This window comes from Tribolium castaneum, chromosome 2, assembly GCF_031307605.1.
Source record: "Tribolium castaneum strain GA2 chromosome 2, icTriCast1.1, whole genome shotgun sequence".
NCBI classification, from domain to species: Eukaryota; Metazoa; Arthropoda; class Insecta; order Coleoptera; family Tenebrionidae; genus Tribolium; species Tribolium castaneum.
Genome location: NC_087395.1, coordinates 21,239,099 through 21,263,823, shown reverse-complemented (window position 1 = coordinate 21,263,823; position 24,725 = coordinate 21,239,099). Strand labels below are relative to the sequence as shown.

Here is a 24,725-nt window from a genome sequence, read left to right as displayed (position 1 = left end):
GTCTAATAACGTGCCTCGGAGCTTCAGCCCCAGCCCACCCAACAATACTGAATTGAATACCAAGAGCTCATTTATCCTTAATTCTGTTACTGCCCGATCGATCTCGAGCCGGTTTTTCCACGATTTCGCCTAATCAAACAACGCCTTGAAATATTTCTATTCGGTTTAAAATGAATAAAGTTTGATTGTGATCCACGACCTGGTCTTGACACATTCATTATAAGAGTACCCACTGCATGACTTTTTAATTTATCGAATTTCCGGTAATTTTCAAACGCCAGCAAACATAGAGCCGATTTTGCGGTAAATATTGACGAGCGTTTTGTAATATTATATTTAAACACAAATTAGTAAACATTCCCGGCGTTTGAGCATTTCAGTTATTTTCCCGGAATTTATATTTGGCGAAGTCGCAACGATGAATAATATTAATAAATTAGAAAATATTGAAGGAGCCATGAAAAGTAGGAATTCCATTACTGCCTCTAATCTTGCAAGAATTTTAATAAAATATTTAAAAACTGGTTATAATGTCGTTTTTTTTTCAGATTGTCAGAAGTCCGAAATGTTCCTCGACGACGAAAATAATACAGTGAGTATTGAGTGGTGTTGTTTATTAAAAAATAAATCCGACGTAATTTTTTAATCTAGTTTTGTAAATGCCGCGGAAAGCTGGAAGTTTCTGCTCATTAAATTTTCCATAGATGCGTCAAATACAGAAGGGATATTTTAAGCCGTAATCAAAGTTTGTCGGAAGTTAAGGAAAGGTTGGACAAACAGAGTTATAACTTGTTTCGTTGACCCAAAGTTATTACAAATAAAAATAGGCGAAAGGGCATTTATTTGTTTGTTCCCAAAAACGTAAAAATAATTAAGCTCGCCTCTCGTGCGCAGTGTTTTAGCCAAACTTTGTTATTATAAGAGAACATCGCTAAACTTGAACATGACTTTACTTCTCACGAGCATCAGTGTTGAGTGCTCGAGAAACTTAGAACAGATATTAAACATGCCGTTAAAGCTTACGATAGGTTTACTAACAAGTTATTAAGCAGCGAAATGTACACGAAATTATTGTTTGGCGACCAAACAAATAGAAGCACACAATTCGACTTCGCAATCCAGGTGATCTTCGAGAGTTTCTCCATTAACTCGAGGCAATCGCAAAGCTCTTTGAATCGGGCTCTATTCAGCTCGGCTCAGTTTTGTTTGTTAAATAATTAAGCCCCACAAAAAGTGCCCAAAAGAACTAGTTTTATTATATTGAAGCTCTCTTTGCCTGATTTTTAGTGCACTGTGTGGGCAAAAGGAACAATGGCACAAAGGAATTCCAGATACACACGCTCGTGTGTCCACAAATTGTCATCAAGAATAAATTACAGGGAGTACATTTCGGTTTCCACAAATATTAGCCGAATATTTAGGTCGGTAATGACAGAATTACGGCCGTACTGTTATTTACCTCAGCGAAATTTCCGCTACAAATTCAAATTTATGAAATTATGAGCCAATTATGGGTTCTTGTTGCATGTGGCTAATGGTCCATTTGCGGAATTTTGCGACACGAGTGCCAGGAGGGCCTCACACATGTCTCTCTGGTTCGGCCACTTTACCGTGTATATTTGAAACAAGCTAAAAGTAGTTGTTGAAAATTCGGGTACACAACCGAGTGAGAAAATAAACAGAGTTGAAAAGAATAAATGTATATTTGTGCACCAGCAGCAGCGGCTAATGGCTCCGGTTTGAAACCAGCCGAGAAATATTCTTTAATTAAACATGTCAGCTAGAAACATTCGAATATAAATGGCAATCAGTGTCCTTTCCACAAGCTCTGTTTACCCTTAATTTATTTGTCGGAAGCATGTTTTAAACAGTTTCGTTTTGACACGGGTTTGCAATTAATTGCAAAACAAATAGATATCCTTGGCGAAAAAACGCCTTTGTGCGGAATGCGCACGTCTTGTCCGGCAAATTCCGGTCTCATCTAATCTTATCACAGTGAAGGAGTTAATGGATTGACTGGAAACAAAGAGCGGACGGGTCTGCTAAATACCAAGCCGACAACCACATAAACTCCACGACTGATATACTGTTAAATGGTTGGGACATAAACGGAACGTTTTCATAATAGAAATTGCATGTACGCCGATGTTTTATTAAGTTCAAAAGTGGGCGCATTTCGCTGAGCACACGATCGCTATAATAAACCTAAAAAACATACTTTTTACTGGCGTTAAAAACGATTTTATGGCAACCCGTCTGTTAGCTTGCATTAAATCCCGCATGCATTAAAAATGCGCTAAAATGGAACGGAATATTACCAATCGATGTATTTATGGCCTTACTTACTCTTATCGCAGTTTATTATTCATAGAGTTATGTGTGCAGAGCGCAAACCATACATTATAAAGAAATTTACCAAACGAGCTTTCTAACGCAGAAAGTGGACTGATTATAATCATACGAGCCGACAACACAAAATTACTATTTCGGCGCATCCACCATTTTTAATGAATTTTTATTAACTCGTTTTTGCTTTATATTTTATTTTTATAAAATTACGAATACAAAACGACATGTTTTGACTTAATTTTGATACAAAAGAGCACCACTTTTATAATAATAATAATAATAATAATAATAATAATAATAATAATAATAATAATAATAATTCGTACAGCCATTGATCTCTTCCGAGATATCGGCACCGTCATATCGAGCATGTTAACTTTGTTAGTTAACAAAATCATCAAGTTTATAATAACAATGCTCTAATAAATATGATTTTAACTTAGATTTAAATTGTGTCAGCGAATTTAGCAAACGAATGTCCTGCGGCAAATTTCTGAAAATCTGAGCAGACTTCTAATAAACACCATTTTTAAAAAAAGAGGAGTTATGTTCTGGAATTCGGATGTCTTTACAGAACCTTGTAACTTTATTGAAACTTACATCATATTTGTCTTTATTTTTTTCAAAGAGATGCTTATTCTCTTTCACAAATACTGCGAGACTGTAGATATACATTGATGTTAGAGGTAGAATTCCAAGTGATTTAAAAAAGGGCTTACAACTCTCATGTGGTTTTTTGAAAAGCATGCATCGTATGATTCTTTTTTGCAACACAAAGGCTTCTTTTGAACTGGTAGAAGAGCCCCAAAATATTAATCCATACGAGAGAGTAGAGTGTACATACGCAAAATAAAACATTTTTAAAGTATCTATACTTACACTAGTGCGCAAGTTACGAATAATGTATGAATATTTGGCTAGTTTGCGACATACATAATTACTATGTGCGTTAAATTTTAAAGCTTTATCGATGTATAAGTCTAAAAACTTTACTTCATCGGCCAGCGGAAAAGATTTTGTACCAAGCTTAATATAGATACTGGATGACATTGGGCCATTTCTATATTGTACCACAAGAGTCTTGTTCATATTTAATTCTAAAAACTGAGCCTCACAGTATTTATACATTTTAGAAATTGCGTCCGAAGCTTCCGCAGAAGTAGTGTGCAGGTCTTTACCTTTTGCTATACAAGATGTATCATCAGCAAATTGACAGGGTGAGTATTTATTTAAAGATTCTTTAAGATTGTTTACATAAAGAATGAATAGCAGCGGCCCCAATATGGATCCTTGAGGAACACCTTTTGAAATGGTTTTTGGCTCAGACAACACATTCAAGATAGCGCCATTACTGTTATAAGTGAAACGAACTTTTTGAGACCTGTCGGATAAATAAGATCGGAAAAGTTCTAATGCAATGCTTCTGACACCAATATTGAACAACTTGGTTAATAATATTTCATGATCAAGTGTGTCAAATGCTTTAGTAAGGTCAAAATAAATACCGATGACTGATTCCCCACGATCTAAACAGTTTACAATATAATTTAATGTTTCAAAAATTGCAGAATTTGTAGAACGATCTTTAAGAAACCCATGCTGACAATTGGAGAGAAAGTTGTTGGATACGAGATAGTTGTAAAGACGATTGTACAATAACCTTTCAAACACCTTAGAAAACGCTGGTAAAAGAGATATAGGACGGTAGTTGTTGATATCTGCTCTGGATCCTTTACCTTCATAAACAGGAACCACAATAGCTTCCTTTAAAGATTGCGGAAATACGCCTGAACTAAAAGAGTTATTAATAGAATTTGCCAAAATCTCAGAAATGTTTTGATTAACATCTGCCAAAATATTACAGGGAACATTATCAGATCCAGAAGCTTTCTTTTTTGATACACTTTTTATAATGGCTTCAACCTCTAGTTTATTAGTTGGAAGAAGAAAAAAACTGGAAGAGCAAGATGTACTAAAAGTATTATTAAATTTATTCTTCAGTAAACTATCATCACTGACAATAAAGTGTCTATTAAACATATTTGCCAAAATTGTAGGATCTTTTGTTAAGACGCCAGAACTATTATGTAATTCTATATTACGAGTTTGTGTTGATGAAGAACTAGAAGATCTGATAATGTCCCAAGCCACTCTACTTTTATTGTTACCAGCCTCAATAATCCTTTTATCGTTATAATCAATCTTTGCCTTATTTATCAGTTGTCTATATTCTTTCTTTTTTATATTATATATATTTTTTAAAGTTGAATTATTCGGATTGCTACAAATAATATGAAATAAATCTTTTAATAAAAGTGACATGCGTTTCATTTGTTATGTTACCCAAGAAGTTTTCTTCTTTAGATTCCTTTTAACAGTGGTTTTCCTTAAAGGAAAGACATTATTGATCCTGCTGTAAGGATAATAACAAAAATCAAGATTTATTTCTTGTATGACAAAATAATTACTTCATCTCTTGTTTCATCTTATAAATTTGTGAATGTGTTTATTTTTCGATAGAATTTTTTTTAAAGAACTGAAGCCAAAAACTAACGCAGAAAGTGGACTGATTATAATCATACGAGCCGACAACACGTGTATTTTTTCTACCAAAATAAAAATTAAAAGAAACAGCGCACATTTTTCTCGGAAAACGAAAAATGAAGGCTTTGTGCCCGCTTTTTGTTATTAAAGGAATACCTGTTGTTAAAAAATTATATTAAAAAATAAAGGACACTACAATATAATTGAATTTTTGTGTCCATTTCTATTTGAACTAGAGCAAATTAAAACTAGCGGGATGAACTAATTTGAAATGAAAACAGCGTCATTGTTATTATGAAAAGAACGAATAGGGAATTATACATGTGCACGTATTTTAATAATTTCATTATTGGTTCAATTTGGATTGGAAAAATATTTCGTTAATTGGGTTCAATTCAATGGCAACAAACAAGAGCAAATGAATTTGTTGTTAAAAAAATAAAAACATGTGAAAGAAGCGGCGGCTAATTACTTCTGACTAATTAGCACTCAAAACTAGACAACGGTGTTTACAAATTAGACAATATTAAATAATACCAGCTTTGCGCTCAATTACCCTCGCTGAATCCCCATATTGATTTAGACACCAGCGATTTTTCATTATCTAGTTATTTTCATGGAATGTTATAATTCATCAGACACATAATCTGCCAACATGTCAATTCTAACTACAATTTCACATCACAATGAGCAGCGAAAATGCCTCAATTCCGTTTTTGTTGGTAAAATATACCCGGCATTGGATAACATTACAGTGAAATACTCGTGGTTTCAAGCGTGAAAAATGAAACGGCTCAAAGCTCCAGACGGTGCAACGAAATGCACTTCCAACAACGATGATGCATCTGGAGTTAATTTGTCGAAGATTATTTTCCCGCAAATAGTTTTCAATATTACGCGCGATTTTTGCAAAACTTGCTAAAAGGGTAAATGGAAACGTGAATTCGATTATCGATTCCTAAATCCGGTTGAAGGAGTTTATTACTTTTCTTTTTTCATCTTTAAACCGAAAACCCCGCCGCCAGGAGTAAACTTTTCACTTATTTGAACCGTAGTGGGGAATTAATTAAAAGAGACAGCAACAAGACAGATAAACAAAGTGAGGCGAAATTAAAAATTGGCTCATGTACCACGGCTTTGTGTCGCTTTGTTTTTGCATAAAATTAAATTTTTGTCCGTTGTCTCGAGCAAAATAATAATTTAGGGCAAATGGAGTGGTAGTAATATGTCCTTTGTAAGTGGTATAACGACAATTCCAGCCGGTCGTATCGCCTGCTTCGCTAAGATAAAGTCATATTTATTTAACATCTGCTTTCGCAAAACAGAATTATCCCCCGGGATGTAAAGTTTTTGAGCGTGGACTTTTCCGATAATTGCGAAAGTTTGCTATTATCGTCGTTTGGAAGCAAGTGGGAGCTGCACAATGCACTGCAGACTGTTGGAATTGACAAGCCGAGAAGTGTTCTTCTCTCGATTCCAATGTCTCTTCTATTGAATTACTTCTTCACGGCGCAGCCTTTGAAATTCTGGTTAAGGTTAAGTGTCTTTGTCGCTGGATACACAAGCCCGACTCTGACAATCAAACGGCCACGGCATTTAACTTAATTTCATAAACCCTGGAACTAACAAATTCATCGCGTTGGACTTATCGGGAATTGAATCACTGATTTCCAACGGTTCAACGATTAACTACATTGATTCATCCATTTTTAACCTGTCAGAATTGATCGAGATATCACAAGGACTAGTCGGGTGATAAATTCTACTCTCGATGAATTAATTGCTCGTGCTTTATTTTCGCGGAAAAGTCGATATTTCGTTGGGGTTGTCATCTGATAACGCGACTATTTTAAGCGAACATTAAGGTGCTTTTTCACTTATGTCAGCTTTCAACAGGCGCGCAAATATTGCTAACAAGCCGGCAAACATTCTAAGCCTAATAGCCGGCTAATGGCCCTAATTACCACTATTTGAAAATGATAAGATAGATTACTATTTGTTCCCCTCATACACAGTGAAATCATTAAAACCTATATTAAAATTTCCACCTCCCATTAGCGGACACTCCTCTACAGCGGACAATTAACATCGGTGTCCGTTGTTGAGAGGTTTTACCGTATAAAGTGACCCGATATTAGCTGAATTTAAAAATAAAGTACTCTTTGTTTTCCGGCAAAAGCTGCATTTTATTTTAAATAATATACAGTCCGGTCTGGGTCGGAGCGTGTAAGCAAATTCGCTCCCTGTTCACTGAAAATATTAGTTTTCTCTCCGCGCTTATTGCACTAAATCCTTGCTTTAATTCCGCTACTGCATCCCTGTTTGTGAAATTTAGCGCTAAGTAAACAGCAATTTCCGCTTCTTTATGTTGTTTCAAACTATAATCACACACATTTCCTCGTGCAAGAAGTCCGCAATTCTGGATTAGGCTAAAAACTGACAATGTGCACTTTGCACATTAACTTTCGTTGTATAAAATGTGAGCAGGATTTTCCTGTTCATTTTTATCCATTCAATTCTGAATAAACAGTTCTGCTGTGAGTAGCGGTCCGTTCTGCGGTGCTCAGCAATGTAAATACGTCCGTCATGTCTGCGTTTTTATTTCCTATATGCAGGATTCAACCGATTCAACAGTCGGAGAGGGCCCTTGCGAGTTTATTATTTGCATTTTTGGGCGTTGTAGTAGACATCTTTACGACTGCTCATTTTATTTCCCTGCATAAAAATAAGTGTCGAAAAAACGCATTGCAGTTTTAATCCCGCTATTGTTCCGGATTTAGGTGAGATAACACAGAGGAACGTTAACAGAAAGAAACCTTCCCCATCAACGTTTCCATTCGTTGCTTTTTTATTACACAATTTCCAATATACTGTCCTGTTTATCTTCTTCTTTTTTTTAATCAACTTTTTGTCCATCATCGGGTAATCCTTGTGACTCCGATTAGAAAGCGGATTTCCGGTTTTAACAGTAAAACACACTTTCAAAGCGAGCTGGGAGACCTCCAACCCCGTTTTATCAATGGAAATGAGCACCAATCATTACTGTAATAAATCCTTTAAAAGCCGGAGAGATAACAGAAGGGTACAGGTTCATCAATTATTTTCTGGGCTTTAAATCGTGCATGCAGATCTAAAAGGCGAGCACGCCGATAAGACTTAAATGCAATCAAACGAACTTTTTAATTTTTAATCGGAAATTTCGCGGATGAGCGGGTTAAAAATTAGGGCACATTCCCTGCCCTATCAGGCTTCAAGCACAATTTTTTCCTCATTACCGGACCTCACGTGTTAAAAATATTTACAATCTTATAAATCAATAAAACCACAGTTTCAATTCGCCGCGGTATTACCGACTGAAGTTTTTAAAATTTAAGATTTCTCTCGAGTGGATACTTTTACGATTCCCCGATTTATGGCTAATCCCTTTCCAAATTCTCTTAAATTCTTAAATTGTGATTTATATCAGCCGGATTTATTGTAACGACACGTTTTATCTCCTTTCATAACATTCTTCTATCAGCGAGATTTTACAGCCAAGCATCATAACTTTAAGGACGACATAATATTTATATTTCGTACAATAAAACAAATCCTCGGGTTGTGCAACAAATTAAACCGGAATGAAACCAAAACTACTCTCCACTGAGACTGCTTTAATCGCTCAGCTGTCGCTGAAACAAATTAGGAGAATTTTTTGAATAAATAACAAACTCAGCGGGAATGCAATAAATGGCGCATCTTTTGTATCAGTCTTAATTGTACAGTGTGCCACAAACAAAATTCCCTAATAAAATTTTCCCTTTGTGGCGAGCTCAATAGATAAAAGCTCCGAATTCCGATGAACTGTTTATTAGGTTTCTTTCAGGAGGAACGAGGAAAAAGCGCACAAGTTGGGCTAATTCCCGAGTTTACAATGGCATACGAGCCCGAACCTCGTTTCTGTAATTACAATGCAACACCAAAAATTGCTGAAGACAAAAAGGTCTTAGCTAGATTGGAACATTTGAACAGTGCACGTCCCCAGCCCTTTATTACCCTTTTTGCGCATCCTCCACCTGCTGTTGGCGCAGTTTGGTCGTTGAAAAAACAATGTTTCATCTAAAATCAGTCGCAAGAGTCAATTATCGGTTTAATTTCCCCCCATAAATAACGAACGTTTCACCAGTTCGCAAACAATTCTATTTCGAGGAGCAAATTTATTTTTCTGTCACGCTTTGTGTATAGAAATGGTGTGCTGTCGCAGGTGCACCAACCCTTGAGGCAATTAGTAAATGTCGGCGAAATTATGATAGGAAAGGGTAAGCAGTCAGGTATCAGACAATGTAAATAGTCACATTACGCACCCCATTGTTAACTTCCTTTGTGATTTATCGGAGACGTGTTCAAACTTTACTAATTTCATTTTTTCCCGACAGTTGCGACAAGTTATTGGATTTTTTAAACATGTGCTTGAAGGAGGATTGGATGAATGTCGTTTTTATTTGCACACTTTCGCAGTTAGTATTTAATTTATGGTGCGTATAATGCGAGACATAAAAAGGACAATCTTGTGTTCAGATCCTGGAAATGGAGAATGATCTGTTACAGGCACAAAAGGCGATTCTGCTTAGTCCTTGTGATTTTGTACGGAATTAACTATTTTTACAAGTATCGGGCAAAGTTTGTCCACGGCTGAATTGCAAACTCTCATCCTATTGTACAATTAAAATGGAGTTCTAAATTGGATTATTAAGAAACGCGCACAACAGGAAGGCCTTTAACGTCTCGTGGATTTTAACTTAAGACAAATTAATCCAATCAGGGATTAGTTTTGCATTATAAAAATAAAAATAAAGTGGGAGCTTATTAAATTCGCGTGGAGCTTCCTTGGGGTTTAATTTATCAATAACGCGACAGCGTTTTAGAGTTCGGGTTGAGTTTTAATTAATTAAAAAATGTTTAGAGGCGCCGTGAACGGCTCCTTTAAATCGGGAAAATGGCTTTTTCATTGCAACTCTCATGAATTGAAATGTAAATAAAATTTAAGGCCGCGGAACTGAATTACACCAAACTGAAATAATTGAAATTCTAGTTAAAATTACCTTAGAAAATCGGGAAACAATTTTTCGCATTGAATTCTTTTAATTAAAAAATAATTAAGCTCTTGCCTGAAGTAATTTCGCGAAAGCGTAAGAATTTTAAGGATTTGAAAGTTGGATACTTTAAAATATTTACAAGAGAAGCGCAACATCTCCAGCCCTTTCAGAAAGTAATAACACGTTTTATTCTGAAGGAAAATGACTCGGTAGGGAGATTATTCGGCTTGTAATTTCCTGTTTAAAATTATCTCGAAGTCAGTCATTTGACGGCTTTAATGAACGATTATCTTCAAAGAAAAAATCCTTTAGTTTCGTTACGTTGCAATTTTTCGAACGATTAATTCGTTATGAGGCAAAAACTGGCTGCCGGAGCGCCGGCGTTTTTTTAATTTCAGTGCGAGATTGGAGGAAAATGGAGTAAATAAATATGCACTTCTGGCCGCTTTTAAAACTAAGCTCCAGTCGTAATTTCCTGATTTAAATTGATACGACAACGTTTAAAACGTCTAAACATTTAAACCAAATAATAATTCATGGTCAAAAATGGTGGATGCGCCGGGAGAATAATCAACTTTGCGCCCACTACTTTCGAAGAAAGCGTGACGTCAAAGTATCAGTATGCAGAAACTGCCTTCAACTTTTAAATCCAACTCACATTACCTTTCTCCCCCGAAAAGAAAAACAAAATTTTATCTCAAAACTTGAACTGTTCCGAAACTAGGATCATAAGATCAAAGGCAGAAAACTCTCCATTAAAACAAAAATAACACAAAGTTTGTTTTCAGCTCGCAGAACCGACTGAATATATTCATCGAAATGGTTGAAAACGAACGATAATTTTATGCATTAGCGCAACGAAATAATTAACGTTATCTGAATTGAAACCTGGAAACGTTAATAAAGGGGGATTTTGATTTGTTTGCAGAGGCGTCCTTAACGCAAACCGCATCTGAGCTGCAAGATGGGGACAGTAAATAATCCCTCCTGCAGCTGGAGCGGCTCTGCCAGAGCCACAATCTTCGTCATCATCCTGCCAGCGGCCACTTCCGCCACGTCTTCAGGTAGATTAATAATCGGCTCGGTCCAGACCGGCAACAACCCCCAGCTAAATTACCCAAATTTTCTGAACTCTGCAGATCTGTACCACTTTCCCGGGGCAGAGAACGCCACCTCGATGGAGACCCTCTACGAGCCGTGGAACTGCACGAAACTGCCCTGCAATTTCGAGAACGAAACGCTGGCCCATAACGACACCAACGACACGCTCAGCGACGCCACCAGAGGCGAGCCTTTGGCGGACCTCATTCTTATGGGATTTCTGTCAGTTGTGCTCGGTCTCATGATACTGGTCACGGTGATAGGTGGGTAAATTTCCTCTTTGCAGGAATTAACGCCGTTAGTATCCGAAATCGCCGATAAATACGGATCTAACGACACTCCTTTTAATGGAATTACGAGCATATGGGGTTTTTTCGGACGCTTTTTCCAAAAAGGTTTTCGCTCCTCTAATTAAGGGAAATACTCTTTTAATTAAAAAACTGTTAAGTTATCGGCGCAAATAAATTGCGATGGAAATGAAATAAAGTTCAAAGAAATTCGTTTGGCGACACGAAGTGTGAGCTCAAACAGTTTGCACAAAGTAATGAAACTAACCCGGCACGTAATTTAAATGAGAGAAAAAATAAGTTTTTTTTGCAAAAAATTCCAACACGAATTGTTACATTTTGGAACTTTCTAAAGTTGGTCGAGCCTTTAAATTGTATTTTAATTACTAAGTTTGCGTTTCAGGAACAAACTTAAATTTTATCGTAACATGAAAAATTTTCGCCGAAAAAACCAACTCGTGTCCAATCTATGAAATTTTGTCGCGACTTGTTGAAAGGTCGCTTAATCAAAACAATATCCATGTCAGGCGGGAAATGAAGGAATAAAAAACGCGATAATAAGAAATCATATGGGGCGAAGCGCCAGTGGGATAATAACAAAGGCAAATGAGAGCTTCTGGCAAGATAGTAAAGCCGGTTGTAAAGTGTGAAGAGGCGCCCCGATGAAGTTTTCGGGATTATTCACAAACGGGATGGAAAATTTACGACTTAACTGCAATCCGAGCATTGCAGTATTAATAATCCGCTGGCATTTTTGCCCAAAGTGGGCAATTAAAACCGGAAGGGATAATAAAGTCAGCTTGTGAAAATTCCGGCCCGTTTAATTACAGTGGGACAGAAAGACATCCTTTGCGTGAATCGTTATCAGTCACTTATTTTTGTGTAATTTTGAATACGTCGGATTTCTCCTCCGATTTGCGAATAACGTGTAGAGCCTTGTTAGGGATTATCCTCGTCTCGGCACATTAAAATGGTTTGCGTTTGTAAGAGACGTTCTCGAGCAAAAAATCTCGAGTCCTCGTCATTTTAGAGCTATGCAAATGAGAAGGCTTTTACAAAATACTTTTACGAGCAATTGCATTTTGCTGGGAGCATTCTCCTCATCGAAAATGTAACATCTTCTAAAAAATGTATAACTTCGCAATTTGCGATGGAAAACGCAGGACTTAATGAAAGTTCCCACGGTGATAAGACCAACAAAAATTGATTTTCGCAAAGTACGACATGTGAATGGGCGAGTAATTGCCGCTCCTGCCCTTATTGGCGATGTTCCGTTTGGCTGTCGTGGTTCGTTGGTTTGTTCGGCGTATTTGCATCAGGTGAACTAGCAGAAGGAGGACCGCAGCCTCCGATCAACATCGAAAGCACACAATTAACTCCCGGTTATTACAAAAAGAGAAACTGCTCAAAAACGCTTTAAAAGTGCTTCCATTCCGCCTGATTGGCTTCGCACAAAGGGCCGTAAATTTGAAACATGTGACGGGAAAAAAATCATTATTCAAAACGGTGACACAATGGGCCTTTATCGTGCCTCCAGACGAATAACAAAATGTAAATTACCTTCCACCACTTTGCAATTAGGCGAAAAAATACGCGGAACGGGCCAAGTATGCCCATTTGTTTACGAACTCGGAGTGTATTGGAGCAGTCGCTCGCAATCGGAAACTCTCATCTCGAGCACAACTTCTACATTTCGAAACCTATTTACATCAACATCAATACAAGTTTTTAAGTCGAAGACAGGCTAAGAGATTCCTTCACTACCTTCCTGTCAAAATAGTATTAACGTCTTTTACGGTTTAATCTGATTCGAGTCATTGTGTCTAAAGCTAAACACGCTCTGGCGGCTCCCAAATTCTTGCAAAGGTCAAGATGGCAATAAGCTTAAAACGAAATTAAAAGTGACGCAAATCGATCCCTAACTTGAGATAAATTAATTAGCGATACAATTTACTTAACAGCGCCAAATTGAATTTGATAAAAACGTTAAACTTTCATTAATTATGCGATAACGATTCATCTAAATACCCAGCAAATATTTGCGAGCTTCAATGATGTGTGTCGATAACTCATTGATATGAATCTGAAATCTGAAACTATGTCAATGGTGGCACACAAAAAACCGTAAAATATTGTTATTGATATTGTGTTGTATGACAGGAGGTCTCGCATTGTTATTTCAATTTCGAATTTTCATATGCAATGCCAGTTTTGTCTCTTCGTGTAAAATTCCGACCGATATTGATATTGGATTCGGAAAAAATAAAAAAATATTAAAACACAACCACCTGCAAAAACTTCAATTACACTAACGTGATTATAGTTATTTACTTAACGAGTTTGGAAAGTGCTTTACAAACTAGTTAGGTACAATATTGTTTGTAACAAATATCTCAAAAAAAATTAAAATATTTTTTTTGATAATTTATGTCTTTGTGCTGATGGGTAATCATTAATAACTGTTTTACAATTTTATCAATTTTCTTTAAGAGTTCAGTAAAATGCGAAGTTGGCGTTTTTAAAGTTTTGAAACAGCTAATAGCTATCTAAAAGCTATGAGTACAAAAAAGAATTTACACTAGTTATGAAAAATGTCAAATAACAAGATATTCTGCGAGTGGAATCAAAAGTCGGTTCAATTTTTTCCGAAATTATTGAAATCGTTTTTATTTTTTTGAGTGTCCCAGCACGCTCTCCGTAAAGTAATAACAACATTTCATCCTTATCGGTAGGACAATTTCGATGATTGAAAAAAAAATTGACTTCGTGGTAGAGACCCAGTTTTGACAAACAAGGATTTACAAAAACCATTGTAATCTGGGGATTCAAGAATCCTGCAACTTGGTAGTTTGGTGACAAACACAACACACAATAGAATTCAACAGAAGAGAAGTGTGGGTCAATTCACTCTACTTAAAGTTGATTGTCCAAACAATTAATTTAATCTACAATTAAACTTTAAATTTGTTTTTACAAACCAGTCTAAAGACTTAGTTCTTTCCAAATGATTACAAATATTCTCTGTAACCGGGACTATGCAATTTTTTGAGAATTTAAAAATCTCTACGACTCTGTGAACCGAATAAATTATTTGCAGATTGAATTTCTATTTCCGTAATAATTTGGGCCAGGTGCGGCATTGCTAAAAGTAGCAGTAGAGAAAAATGAAGTAGCCAAACCGGGAATAGAACCCAATTTCCGGCAGATCCTGTCACAACTAACGATAAGTTCCTGGCCACATTTCAATCTCACCACCACACACAAATTTCAAAAACGCCTCTTCTGCGCCTGAATATTGCAACATGACAACATTTTTCGATTCACCGTATTACAGACTTTTGCACATTTGCAGAAAATTCACCCAATTTGCTAAATTTGTGAAAACTGTGTTCACGTCAGCAATTTCGAAATTAATTGATTATGTGCAGCACAAAAGTTCGGTGTGCAACATAGCGTTTTGCTTATTTTGTTTCGAATTTCATATATTCCGTAAAACAGAACCCATTTCCAAATCCCGTTTATTTCCTATATCTCGGCGCTCAAAGTTCCCCCATTTGTCGAAAAACACCCGGCCGGCACCGTCTGCGTCTCCCATCTCGAAAATATCAACTGCAATCTTTCGTTGTATTTTCCAGGTAACGTTTTCGTGATAGCAGCCATATTACTGGAGCGAAACTTGCAAAACGTGGCGAATTACCTGATCGTGTCTTTGGCAGTGGCGGACTTGATGGTGGCGTGCCTTGTTATGCCGCTGGGTGCCGTGTATGCGGTGAGTATCAAAGTGTGACTCTTATTTCAGCAAAAATTTGCATGGAGTGCGTTTCGTGTGATTAATCCCAGATTCATCATTTATGGACGTAACCTGTCTAAGGATTCGTTAGATCCTAATAGAAGTTGCCGCTATCCCGTCCAAATCATAGCCTGTCGATAGTAGCAACTATGATGGATTGCCCCGAGTAATTGACTTGCTATGTAAATAGCAAGTTGGGGCACCACTTGTCACGAGGGTGATGTTGGTCCCCGAAGCGTCGGAATGTTCGACGCTCCGGCACGTAGCAATCTTCAATCGAGTCTAAACGTCTGGACGTTGACCCGATATTGAGATTTAAACGGAAAAGAAGAGCGTGTTTTGTGCATCTTGCCGGCGAGGATTTTTAATAAAAGCGCATTAACTCGAACGTGGAAGTGGTTTCACGAACGTAAATGATAAATCTTGTACCGGCTAATTTAGTCGGCTGCCTTTAAAAGGCTTAATTAAAACTCAAAATAGATAGTTTAACAGTGCACCGTAAACTTTATTGTCTTTATACTTATGGCAATTGGATTCTCCTGAGAGGTAATTCAGTTTAGACACTACGTAACAACAGCTGAGTTAATTATGGAGGCGCAGACACCCCAGAAAATTTCCTCAAGGGAACTCTAACTTCAAACACATCACCGATTTGATAGCAAAACATCGCGGCAACGGCCCATCAAAGCAGTTTTCAATTTTCGGCTAAACTGGCCACACAATTTTGTATCTTCCCCAACTTTCAACTATACCAACTATACCTATTAGGTATACATTTATACAGGGTGTCTAAATTATTATCTTCAAATGTTAGAAAATTAATCTTTTTTTTACGAGAGCCGTACATATAACCCCCTGACTCACCTAAAAGTATTTCCGACATTAGTTACAACAGAAACTTATTTTTTTTAAATTAAACAACCTATATTTTTTGCCTTTTTTGATGTAACTTTTAGCATTGATGCTAAAATTATTATTGGCCGTTTATGCTTTATTTTTAAAATAATTTGATTTTTTTGACGAAAACATGTTTTAAAAAAAATCATCACATAAAAACAAAGAGGCTTTTTGCAGCTTGAATAACGTCAAAATTTTAAATGGATCACCAAATTTTTAATTGTTGCATCTAAAACACCATTAAATTGTCTCTCTAAAAACAATAACAGTTAAGTATCTCTTGCTGATTACTCAAAAGTTATTTAAATTTAAACATTAAAAAAAATTACTAACTATTTTTTCAGTAGTCTAAAAGTGAAATTTTCAGCTAATAATAGCCTTAATGTTAACCTTAGTCGATTATTCGTCATTTATTACAGTGAAATAACTAAAATTTCAACATTTATGGCGAGTTTTTAAATTCCCGTATAAACTCCAACAAATGGTCAGTGGTGGAGTTGCTATGATTATGGTTAATTTCAGCATTGTTGCTGAAATTTACTTTTAATGTAAAATATCATTTTAGTTATTAACTTTAGGCAATTAAAACTTTATGTTTTTAGATAGACAATTTTATAATCATTGAGAAGCAAGAACAAAAAATAGGTTTTTCTATTTAACTTTTATATGTTATTTACTTTAAACAAATTTCTTTCTTTTTCTATGTTTCTTTTCTAATTGCAATGCGCCAAACAATTGGAACTGATTTCAGTTTGAACTTTTCCCTTTAAAGTAGTGAAAGTCCTACTTTATTACGATTTTTCGATTTTGTGTAATAAATTAAAATAAAATAAAATAAATTAAAAATCAAAGTATTTTAAAAACTAATCATCAGTTTTAAAAGCTACGTAAAAAAATTCAATGTTCCATATATTGGAACACTCTGTATGTATACCGTAATATTTTAGAAATATGCTTCAAAAACGCAGCTATAATAAAAAAAAGATAAATTCAATACCTCTAATAATAGACAAGTTATGGAGCTTTTTCGGGTCGTTGGAACAGCCTATATATATTTACAAAAATAGAAGATTTTGTTTCAGTCATTAATTTAATTCGTAATTCAGTGCGTGATTAACTGATCGCGTGACCAAATTGAAATAATTTGATTGGTGTTTTCGCGTTGTTAACTTTTAACAACGAATTAAAATTTAATAAAGCTTTCTATAAACCGGCACTAAATAAGTGATGACTTAACACGTTTAAGGTAAATAGTCTTGAAAATACGTAATTTAAAAATACTGGCAAAATAAAACATTGTAGAAAATTGCACAGCTTTATTAGCGCCATAAAACTGCTATTATTTTTAATACACCCATAAAACGCGAATTAAAACAAAATAATATAAATTCTATTTAATTTTACTTCAAATTGTACATTTTAATTTACGTTCGTGTGTTTGAAGTGCAACAAAATATAACAAGATTAAAACACATTATTTGGCTTTTACAGATATCAGGGTTTACTGTCCCATTAATAATTTTCAGCATGTTCGGATCTGCTGTTTTTCCATTAAATCATCAAAAATGTGCCACCTGGCACAGTTTGTGCAAGTATGAACCAGAATATGAAAAGATTTTTTCGTGTTTAAAATAGTGTGTAACAAAATTAAAAATGTAACCACACCTAACTAAATCCGTCTTGAGCTTGCGGATTTTATTAAAAGAAATATCGTCCCTCGTCTGAAACTGTCCGAAGTTTTGCCATTGTTGTGATGAGGTCTAAATGTATTTCCCGGTTGTTTTGGGTAGATAAAGGGCAGTTCTGATGCAATGAATCATGTGCGAACGCTCATTAACCCAATCTCATTTTTCACATATATCAGAATAAATCCGGAATTGTTGAGAGTTTTTCATTTCACGTCCTTTTCTGCTCGGACAGAAAGCTTTATTTCGTCAGATGAAAGTGAACTTTTATTCTGAAATACGAGACGACGCATTATCCTTTCAAGTCGAGTGGCAGTTATAGCACATCGTCTCAACGAGGCCCTTAAATAGGCAAACATCTTTATATTATTAAAAAAGCGCGATGGAAGAAACACCAACTTTGGGCGCTCTAAATTATAAACTAATTACGCCTTGAAAGTTTTCCAAGGCTGTATGGAAATTTTTCTCGGGGATAATTGTTTCGTTGGACAAACCGTTTTTGAATAAAGCTAAACACGTGTGAAGCCCCGAAACGGCCGGCCGAAGAAAGGAACTTTATGTGGGATAAATGCGTCCTATAAAACTGATAAAGGTTAAAGCAAGAATCAGAAAAATGTTCTTTAATTCAGCACGGACAGAATAATAGGTATCGACTTGAAGTTCCACAGTTCCGGCTCACGCTAAATTCCATTAGCAAAATGGACTTTTAAAACAGAAAGAAACTGCTAGGTCAGGACATGAGGGAGAGAAACCTCGAGATAACCCCGGCCCTAAGACAATCCGATAGCCTTTGCGCGCCTTGTTTACCTTCGCAACACTCGTTACGGCCCTTCAATTAAGCCCTGCGATACATCCCTTGAAAAATCACCCAGAAATAGTCGATCACGCTCGGCCCCTCCTTTTGCGCGTCTTCGGGAACGAATGTAAATTTCGCAATTTTTTAGTGACACGGCTAAAATGCGGCTTTGTCCGATTGAGGCCGAGCGGACGTTGGAGGCAACACCTGTCTCAAAGGATTAGCAGGATTGCACCCTCGACATAGGTCACTTTCTGGGCTATTTTCCAGACGTTCAAATCCTTTCAGGAGCTCGGGTTTGCGGTCGCCGTGCCCGCTTGATGTGGTCTTAGTGACCCACGCGAGTTTAAGTAAATTTAACAAAGATGAGCACACCCACGCCCAAATAAAAGTGTACTTATTCGAGTCGATACTGTTTGCGTGTAAATAATCCTAAATAAATATAGAGTAATTCCCAGGCTTTAATTTCAAGTATAAAGTGGTAAATATTGACAGGGAATGGCGGAAAACCCATTATCGTAAGCCCAGGTAAAGCAACTAAATCTTGAAATTTAAATTTTTTGGACGGTATACAGGGTGACACGTCTAAACCCCACATTAGAAGTATTGGTAGTAATGATAGTCATTTGAAAATTTGTATACAACTATAATCTCTTAGGTCCTGCTCAATAAAAATATTTTTAAGATGGTGACACTTTCGCTTATACCGGAAGTCGCTATCAACTTCCTTATTTTAAATAGAAAGCTATATTTTTAATGCATTTTTGGATTACTAGAGTTATGTTAAGGTAGTTTTCATAAGCCTTCCCTAAACCTAAATTTAACCGTTTACGAAATAGTTAAGATTTTTAATTTTTTTTTGAATCTGCACCTTCTAGTTCAAAAAATTATAACACTGCTATTTTTAAAAACTTGCAAATATTTTTTAGCTCATTTGAACGAGAAAGCCTAGATCTTTCCTTTGGTGTTTTTAAATTTCTAAAAAAAATAACAAACCCCAAATTTTTAGTGTTGTTTTCAGAACTTGAACCACCCATAACTCAATTTTTACAAATGAAATGCCACAAGTTTTATTTCATTAAATCGTAGAGAATTTAATTCTAAATATGATTTCGAAATCTCTAAAAGTAAAAATAAAAATATTTTTTAGTTGGTGACACTTCCGGTTATAAAAATCGGTATCAACTTCCTTATTTTAAATAGAAAGCTATATTTTTTAATGTGTTTTTGGATTACTAGTTATTTTAAGGTAGTTTTTATAAGTTTTCCCTAAACCTAAATTTAGCCGTTTACGAAATAGTTAGAATTTTTATATTTTTTTTGAATCTGCACCTTCCATTTAAAAATTGATAACTCTGTCACTTTTAAAAATTTGCAAATATTTTTTAGCTCATTTGAACGAGAAAGCCAAATCTTTCCTTTGGTGTTTTCAAATTTCTAAAAAAGAATAACAAACCCCAAATGTTTAGTGATAAGTTTTCAAAACTTTAACCACCCATAACTCAATTTTTTCAAATGAAATGTCACAAGTTTTATTTCATTAAATCGTAGAGAATTTAATTCTAAATATGATTTCGGAATCTCTACAAGTAAAAATAAAAATATTTTTTAGTTGGTGACACTTCCGGTTATACCGAAAATCGGTATCAACTTCCTTATTTTAAAGAGAAAGCTATATTTTTTAATGTGTTTTTGGGTTACTACTTATTTTAAGGTAGTTTTCATAAGTTTTCCCTAAACCTAAATTTAGCCGTTTACGAAATAGTTAGAATTTTTATATTTTTTTTGAATCTGCACCTTCCAGTTCAAAAATCGATAACTCTGCCATTTTTAAAAATTTGCAAATATTTTTCAGCTCATTTGAACGAGAAAGCCTAGATCTTTCCTTTGGTGTTTTCAAATTTCTAAAAAAAATAACAAACCCCAAATGTGTAGTGTTAAGTTTTCAGAACTTTAAGCACCCATAACTCAGTTTTTTCAAATGAAATGCCACAAATTTTATTTCATTAAATCGCAGATTTAATTCTAAATATGATTTTGAAATCTCGAAAACTAAGAGAGTTACCGATTTTTTAAATCACACGTGCAAATCCAAACACTTCAAAATATCTTAAATATTTTTATTAGAACTTCCAATAGTTGTAATGTGAGGCTTAGACAGGCTGTATAAACGAATTTTGAATTTTCCGTTTCAATGTTCTGAATGCAAACGAGTTAACGCTATTATCATGCACCGTAAAACCCAATTGGCGCTTGAATCGGCCATTCCTCAATCTAATTTGCTGTTCCCTTTAATATAAAAGTGCATTCAGGTCGTACTGCATACAATGTTTATTAACTGTAAAGTGCATATGAATTTTTTTAAGATTAGTGTGTCATTTTCCACGCCATTACCGGTAAAATTTGAGTGGCCATTTGTTGAAAATTCAATTTAGCTTTACTGCCCTTTGGTGAGGACATCCGCTATTTTTCCTGTTTGCTCTGCAGTCTCGTGTGCGATTAAAACTGTTCCTCGAGCCGTTGATTTGTAGTAAATTTATTGGCGATGCATGAAGCAGGATTCAATATCGACAAAGTAAAAGATAGCTTATAAGTTTGCCTAAGTTTGCAGTTACGAGGTATAAGTCTAAGCTTTATGAGATTTGGCAGAATTCAAAGTTGAAAAGAGCTTAAGTCTCGTAAAATGCCTTAAACAAGTAGGAACCGTACTAAGGAAATGGAATTTTAATACAATTTGCATGGATCTAGGCGAAATTATTGCTCCGAAAAGGTTTAAGTGTTCAAGGCTTACATCCTTTTGGTAAGTCACATGGAACCGATCTTGGCAAAACACCAAAACGGAGCGGCTTAAAACGTGGAAACGGAGTGGTGTTTGCAGGCACTCGCTGGCCAGAAGTGCAGAGCCTCTGTCCAATTATTACAGGATTATCCTGGCGCAAGAACGAACCTTCCGGAACGGTAATCCAGGCATGGCGCATTCTTACTTAACCGACCACGATCGAACTTGACACGATTCTTAACACGATTTCGACATTGTTCAACTTTAATATCATCTTAAAGACGTTGCGTACAAACAACGAAATCTAATATGCAGCAAAGTTTCTACGATTTATCCAGAGATGTTGAGACTGATTTTAAATTTTTTATAAGTTAATCCCCTGCACTGGCAGTGAGATATCACGCCGCTCCAGAACAAAAGCTCGCAAATGCGACAAAGAAGGCATTGCGCGTTTTTTATTTTTAACACGATTAGGACAATCGCCACAACAATTTCCAGTCACTCACATTCAAATGTGTAACATACATAACACATACTTCGGATTATTCCGGTCGAAGTGATATTTTTCGCGCAAAACTGGTCATTTAAATTGGTAAATGCCGTCTCGCTGCTGGTAAAATAATCCGAAATTCCGTGGTTTAAGCTCGCTGATTGTTGGAAAGTTCGCTTTGAAGCTCCGACGCTGGTCTTATCGCGCACCGAATCTCTCTTTACTCTTGAAACTTTTCGAATTGATTGGAATCTCGACTTTGAAATTAAAATTGTTACACCTCACCTTCTCCACTAATTGATTGCCTGGAGTTTTTGTGGTTTTTTGTTGGACAATTAATGCAACTGGGACGTTTAGGGCCTTCACTCACTTAAATTTAATTTGGATCAGCGGAACCAAAGGCCGGCTTGATTTCGGAATAAATATAAATTCTTGATGAAACAAGATTTCGTTTGCTTTGTCCGGCGACCCTTTACCATCACAATGTTAAATTTTCCAGCAATGGCAAACGATTCGATTGTAAAATAATCCGGACAAGTCGTCTCCAAAAAGGGAGAGGTCAAATATCAGCTCCGATTTATTGACTCGGAAGCAGCAACTCAGCTTCCATCAACATTTTTCGACTGCTTCGGGGATAATTGCGCACCTGTTAGAATTCCGCCATCTGCTCCACTGAAATAAATTATAATCTGCTTGCTGCAACTCCAACAATGTACCCAACTATAATTTCTGTTAACACCTCGCCCCATAAATCGCGCAAAGATCATAAAAGATAAATCTTGATTTTTGAAAGTTTATATCCCTTTGAAACCGTAAATGAAAACATATCGTTTGAAAAACGACAGGCTGCTGCTGCTGAGGGTTTATTCTTAATATTTACAGCTTTGCGAGATTGGGCATTACTTAAATTATTCAAGCACGGTACAGGCGTCATGAATTTATTTTAAAACTTAACACACCGGCGAGGCTTTAATGAAAACAAGGTGCGGTGTCGAGGCGACGCGAGTTAAAACTTCAGCAAATCAGGAGGAATGGCTCTTTTGAGTGGTCAATTACGCTTTACTTTTTTCTAAATTTCAAAATAAAACTAGTGCGATCGTTTTATTAAGTCAGCCGTTACATCTGTATAGTTTCTGTAGGCGAAGATTCAGTTAAGCTCCAATTACACCGTCGGGATCCAGCATATGTAAGTTAATGGTTAATCCAGTTGTGTTCGCATGTGTCGACGCGGATCCGGCGTCGTTATTATCAGACAAGACCGGAAATCGCGCCGGAATTAACATATATGATAGAGCGCTCTCCACTTAAAGGCATCTACATGGCTAGAATATCTCCGGCAATTAAAGCATTATGCAAATCGTAATGTGTGCTACACGGCGATCGAAGGCAGTCACCGGTGAAGCCCTCACGTGCATAGTCTGGCTAATTCCGGTCGTTCGACTTAATATAATTGGAAAGTTTAGCACGCACAAAGTGGCTCTTCGCTCCGATTTGAATAAATCAATCCGTTTATTGTGTTACTCTCATAAAAGAAGCGCGAACGAATTTAATCCGGGCGGCCCTAATGGCATTAGCCTTTTCAAACTGGAGCGAAATAAGGCGATATCGCAATAATTGGGTTAAGACAAATGAGAAGTAAAGACGGGGATTTTATATCGGTTACATTCGGCGAAATTAAATTTGCATGACGCTTGATTCGAGGCTTCATTCTCGCAATGCAAATCGAGTTTTAAAACTTCGAAATTACAGATTTCTGATTACACCGTCCGCAAGCAAACAGACCCGCGATCATTCTTATATGCCCAAGTTTTTTAAACGATAGCTCCGCCCGGATTTAACTTTCTTACTCCAACTTCTTCCGTGTAAACAATAAAGTAATACAAACAAATTTGCATTTTAATTCCCATCCCAGCAAGCAATTAAAACTGGATCTTTTGTCTGAAAAAAACATCCATCATTAAAATACCAATTGTCGTATAAGCGGAACAAAGGGCAAATTATTCATTCAAGACCCAGTCTCTCTTTAACAAACGCTCTTTTCTAACGCAAATATTAATGCGGTAAACTTTTCTCCGATACGCCACCCACAGAATTATGCAAATCATTTTCAATTGAAGTGTCTAATTATTTTTTCATCCAAGCAAATGCAAATGCTAAATAAACCCGGATCCGAATAAATCACGCTACTAAAATATTATTCCAATGAAACCCCCATTATCAAAATTAATTTACAAAAAATTATGTAAACACGAAATCTCGCATAATCAGCCTAATGGAAAATTTTGTTTTAATTTTTTTATGTCGCACAGTCCATTTGGCCGGCAAAATTTCGCCCGCAGGGCATTCGCAATTTTGCGCCACCACCTAGCCGGCTCAAGGCCGTGAAAGTGAGAGCACCCGGAAACCCGGATTTTTCATACGAGCTGTCGATTGCACGATGACTAATTGTGGAAATTTTCGATGGACTTTGTCTGAAAAGCTCTACCAAACAATTGCAATTAATGGCAACAGCATGGTGGATATAAAAGGCAAAACAAGAACGCAATCATTCACCCAAACCAGTACCTTCCCGGTATTTATCAAATTCCGTGACAAATGGCCGAATGCTTATCTAAACGCGATATTTCACGCTTCGAAATTTGACTGCCGATTTGTTGCCACCCGAATTAACAAAACCAAAAAATAGGCATGGAAATCGGTTGATACTTTTTTCTGGGAAAATTTTATGTCTTCATAGACACACTTTTGTGGTCAACAATCAAACGTAATCTGATACTTCCTTTTGGAAAAGTGTTCGACACAAAAGGACTAAACAATACAAAACAGTGCGCTACAAAAGCGTTCCTTCCGAAAATCTGACATTGTGTGTAATATTCCATTATATTGAAATGTGTTGTGCTGAATTGTGTAAATAAATAAAATATTATTTGGC

The 24,725-nt window shown here is 36.1% G+C and overlaps 1 protein-coding gene across 3 annotated transcripts in view; it reads left to right on the top strand.

Moving 5' to 3' along the window:
• LOC655795 (5-hydroxytryptamine receptor) overlaps window positions 1-24,725 on the top strand; it is an 86,121-nt gene that overhangs the window by 50,392 nt on the left and 11,004 nt on the right. Inside the window, exons 2-5 of one of the 3 annotated variants that reach the window (XM_015983439.2) lie at window positions 549-592; window positions 10,897-11,032; window positions 11,108-11,332; window positions 14,992-15,125. In XM_015983439.2, coding sequence (XP_015838925.1) covers window positions 10,933-11,032; window positions 11,108-11,332; window positions 14,992-15,125 — 459 coding nt within the window. In that variant the 5' untranslated portion in view covers window positions 549-592; window positions 10,897-10,932. 3 annotated transcript variants of the gene reach the window in all.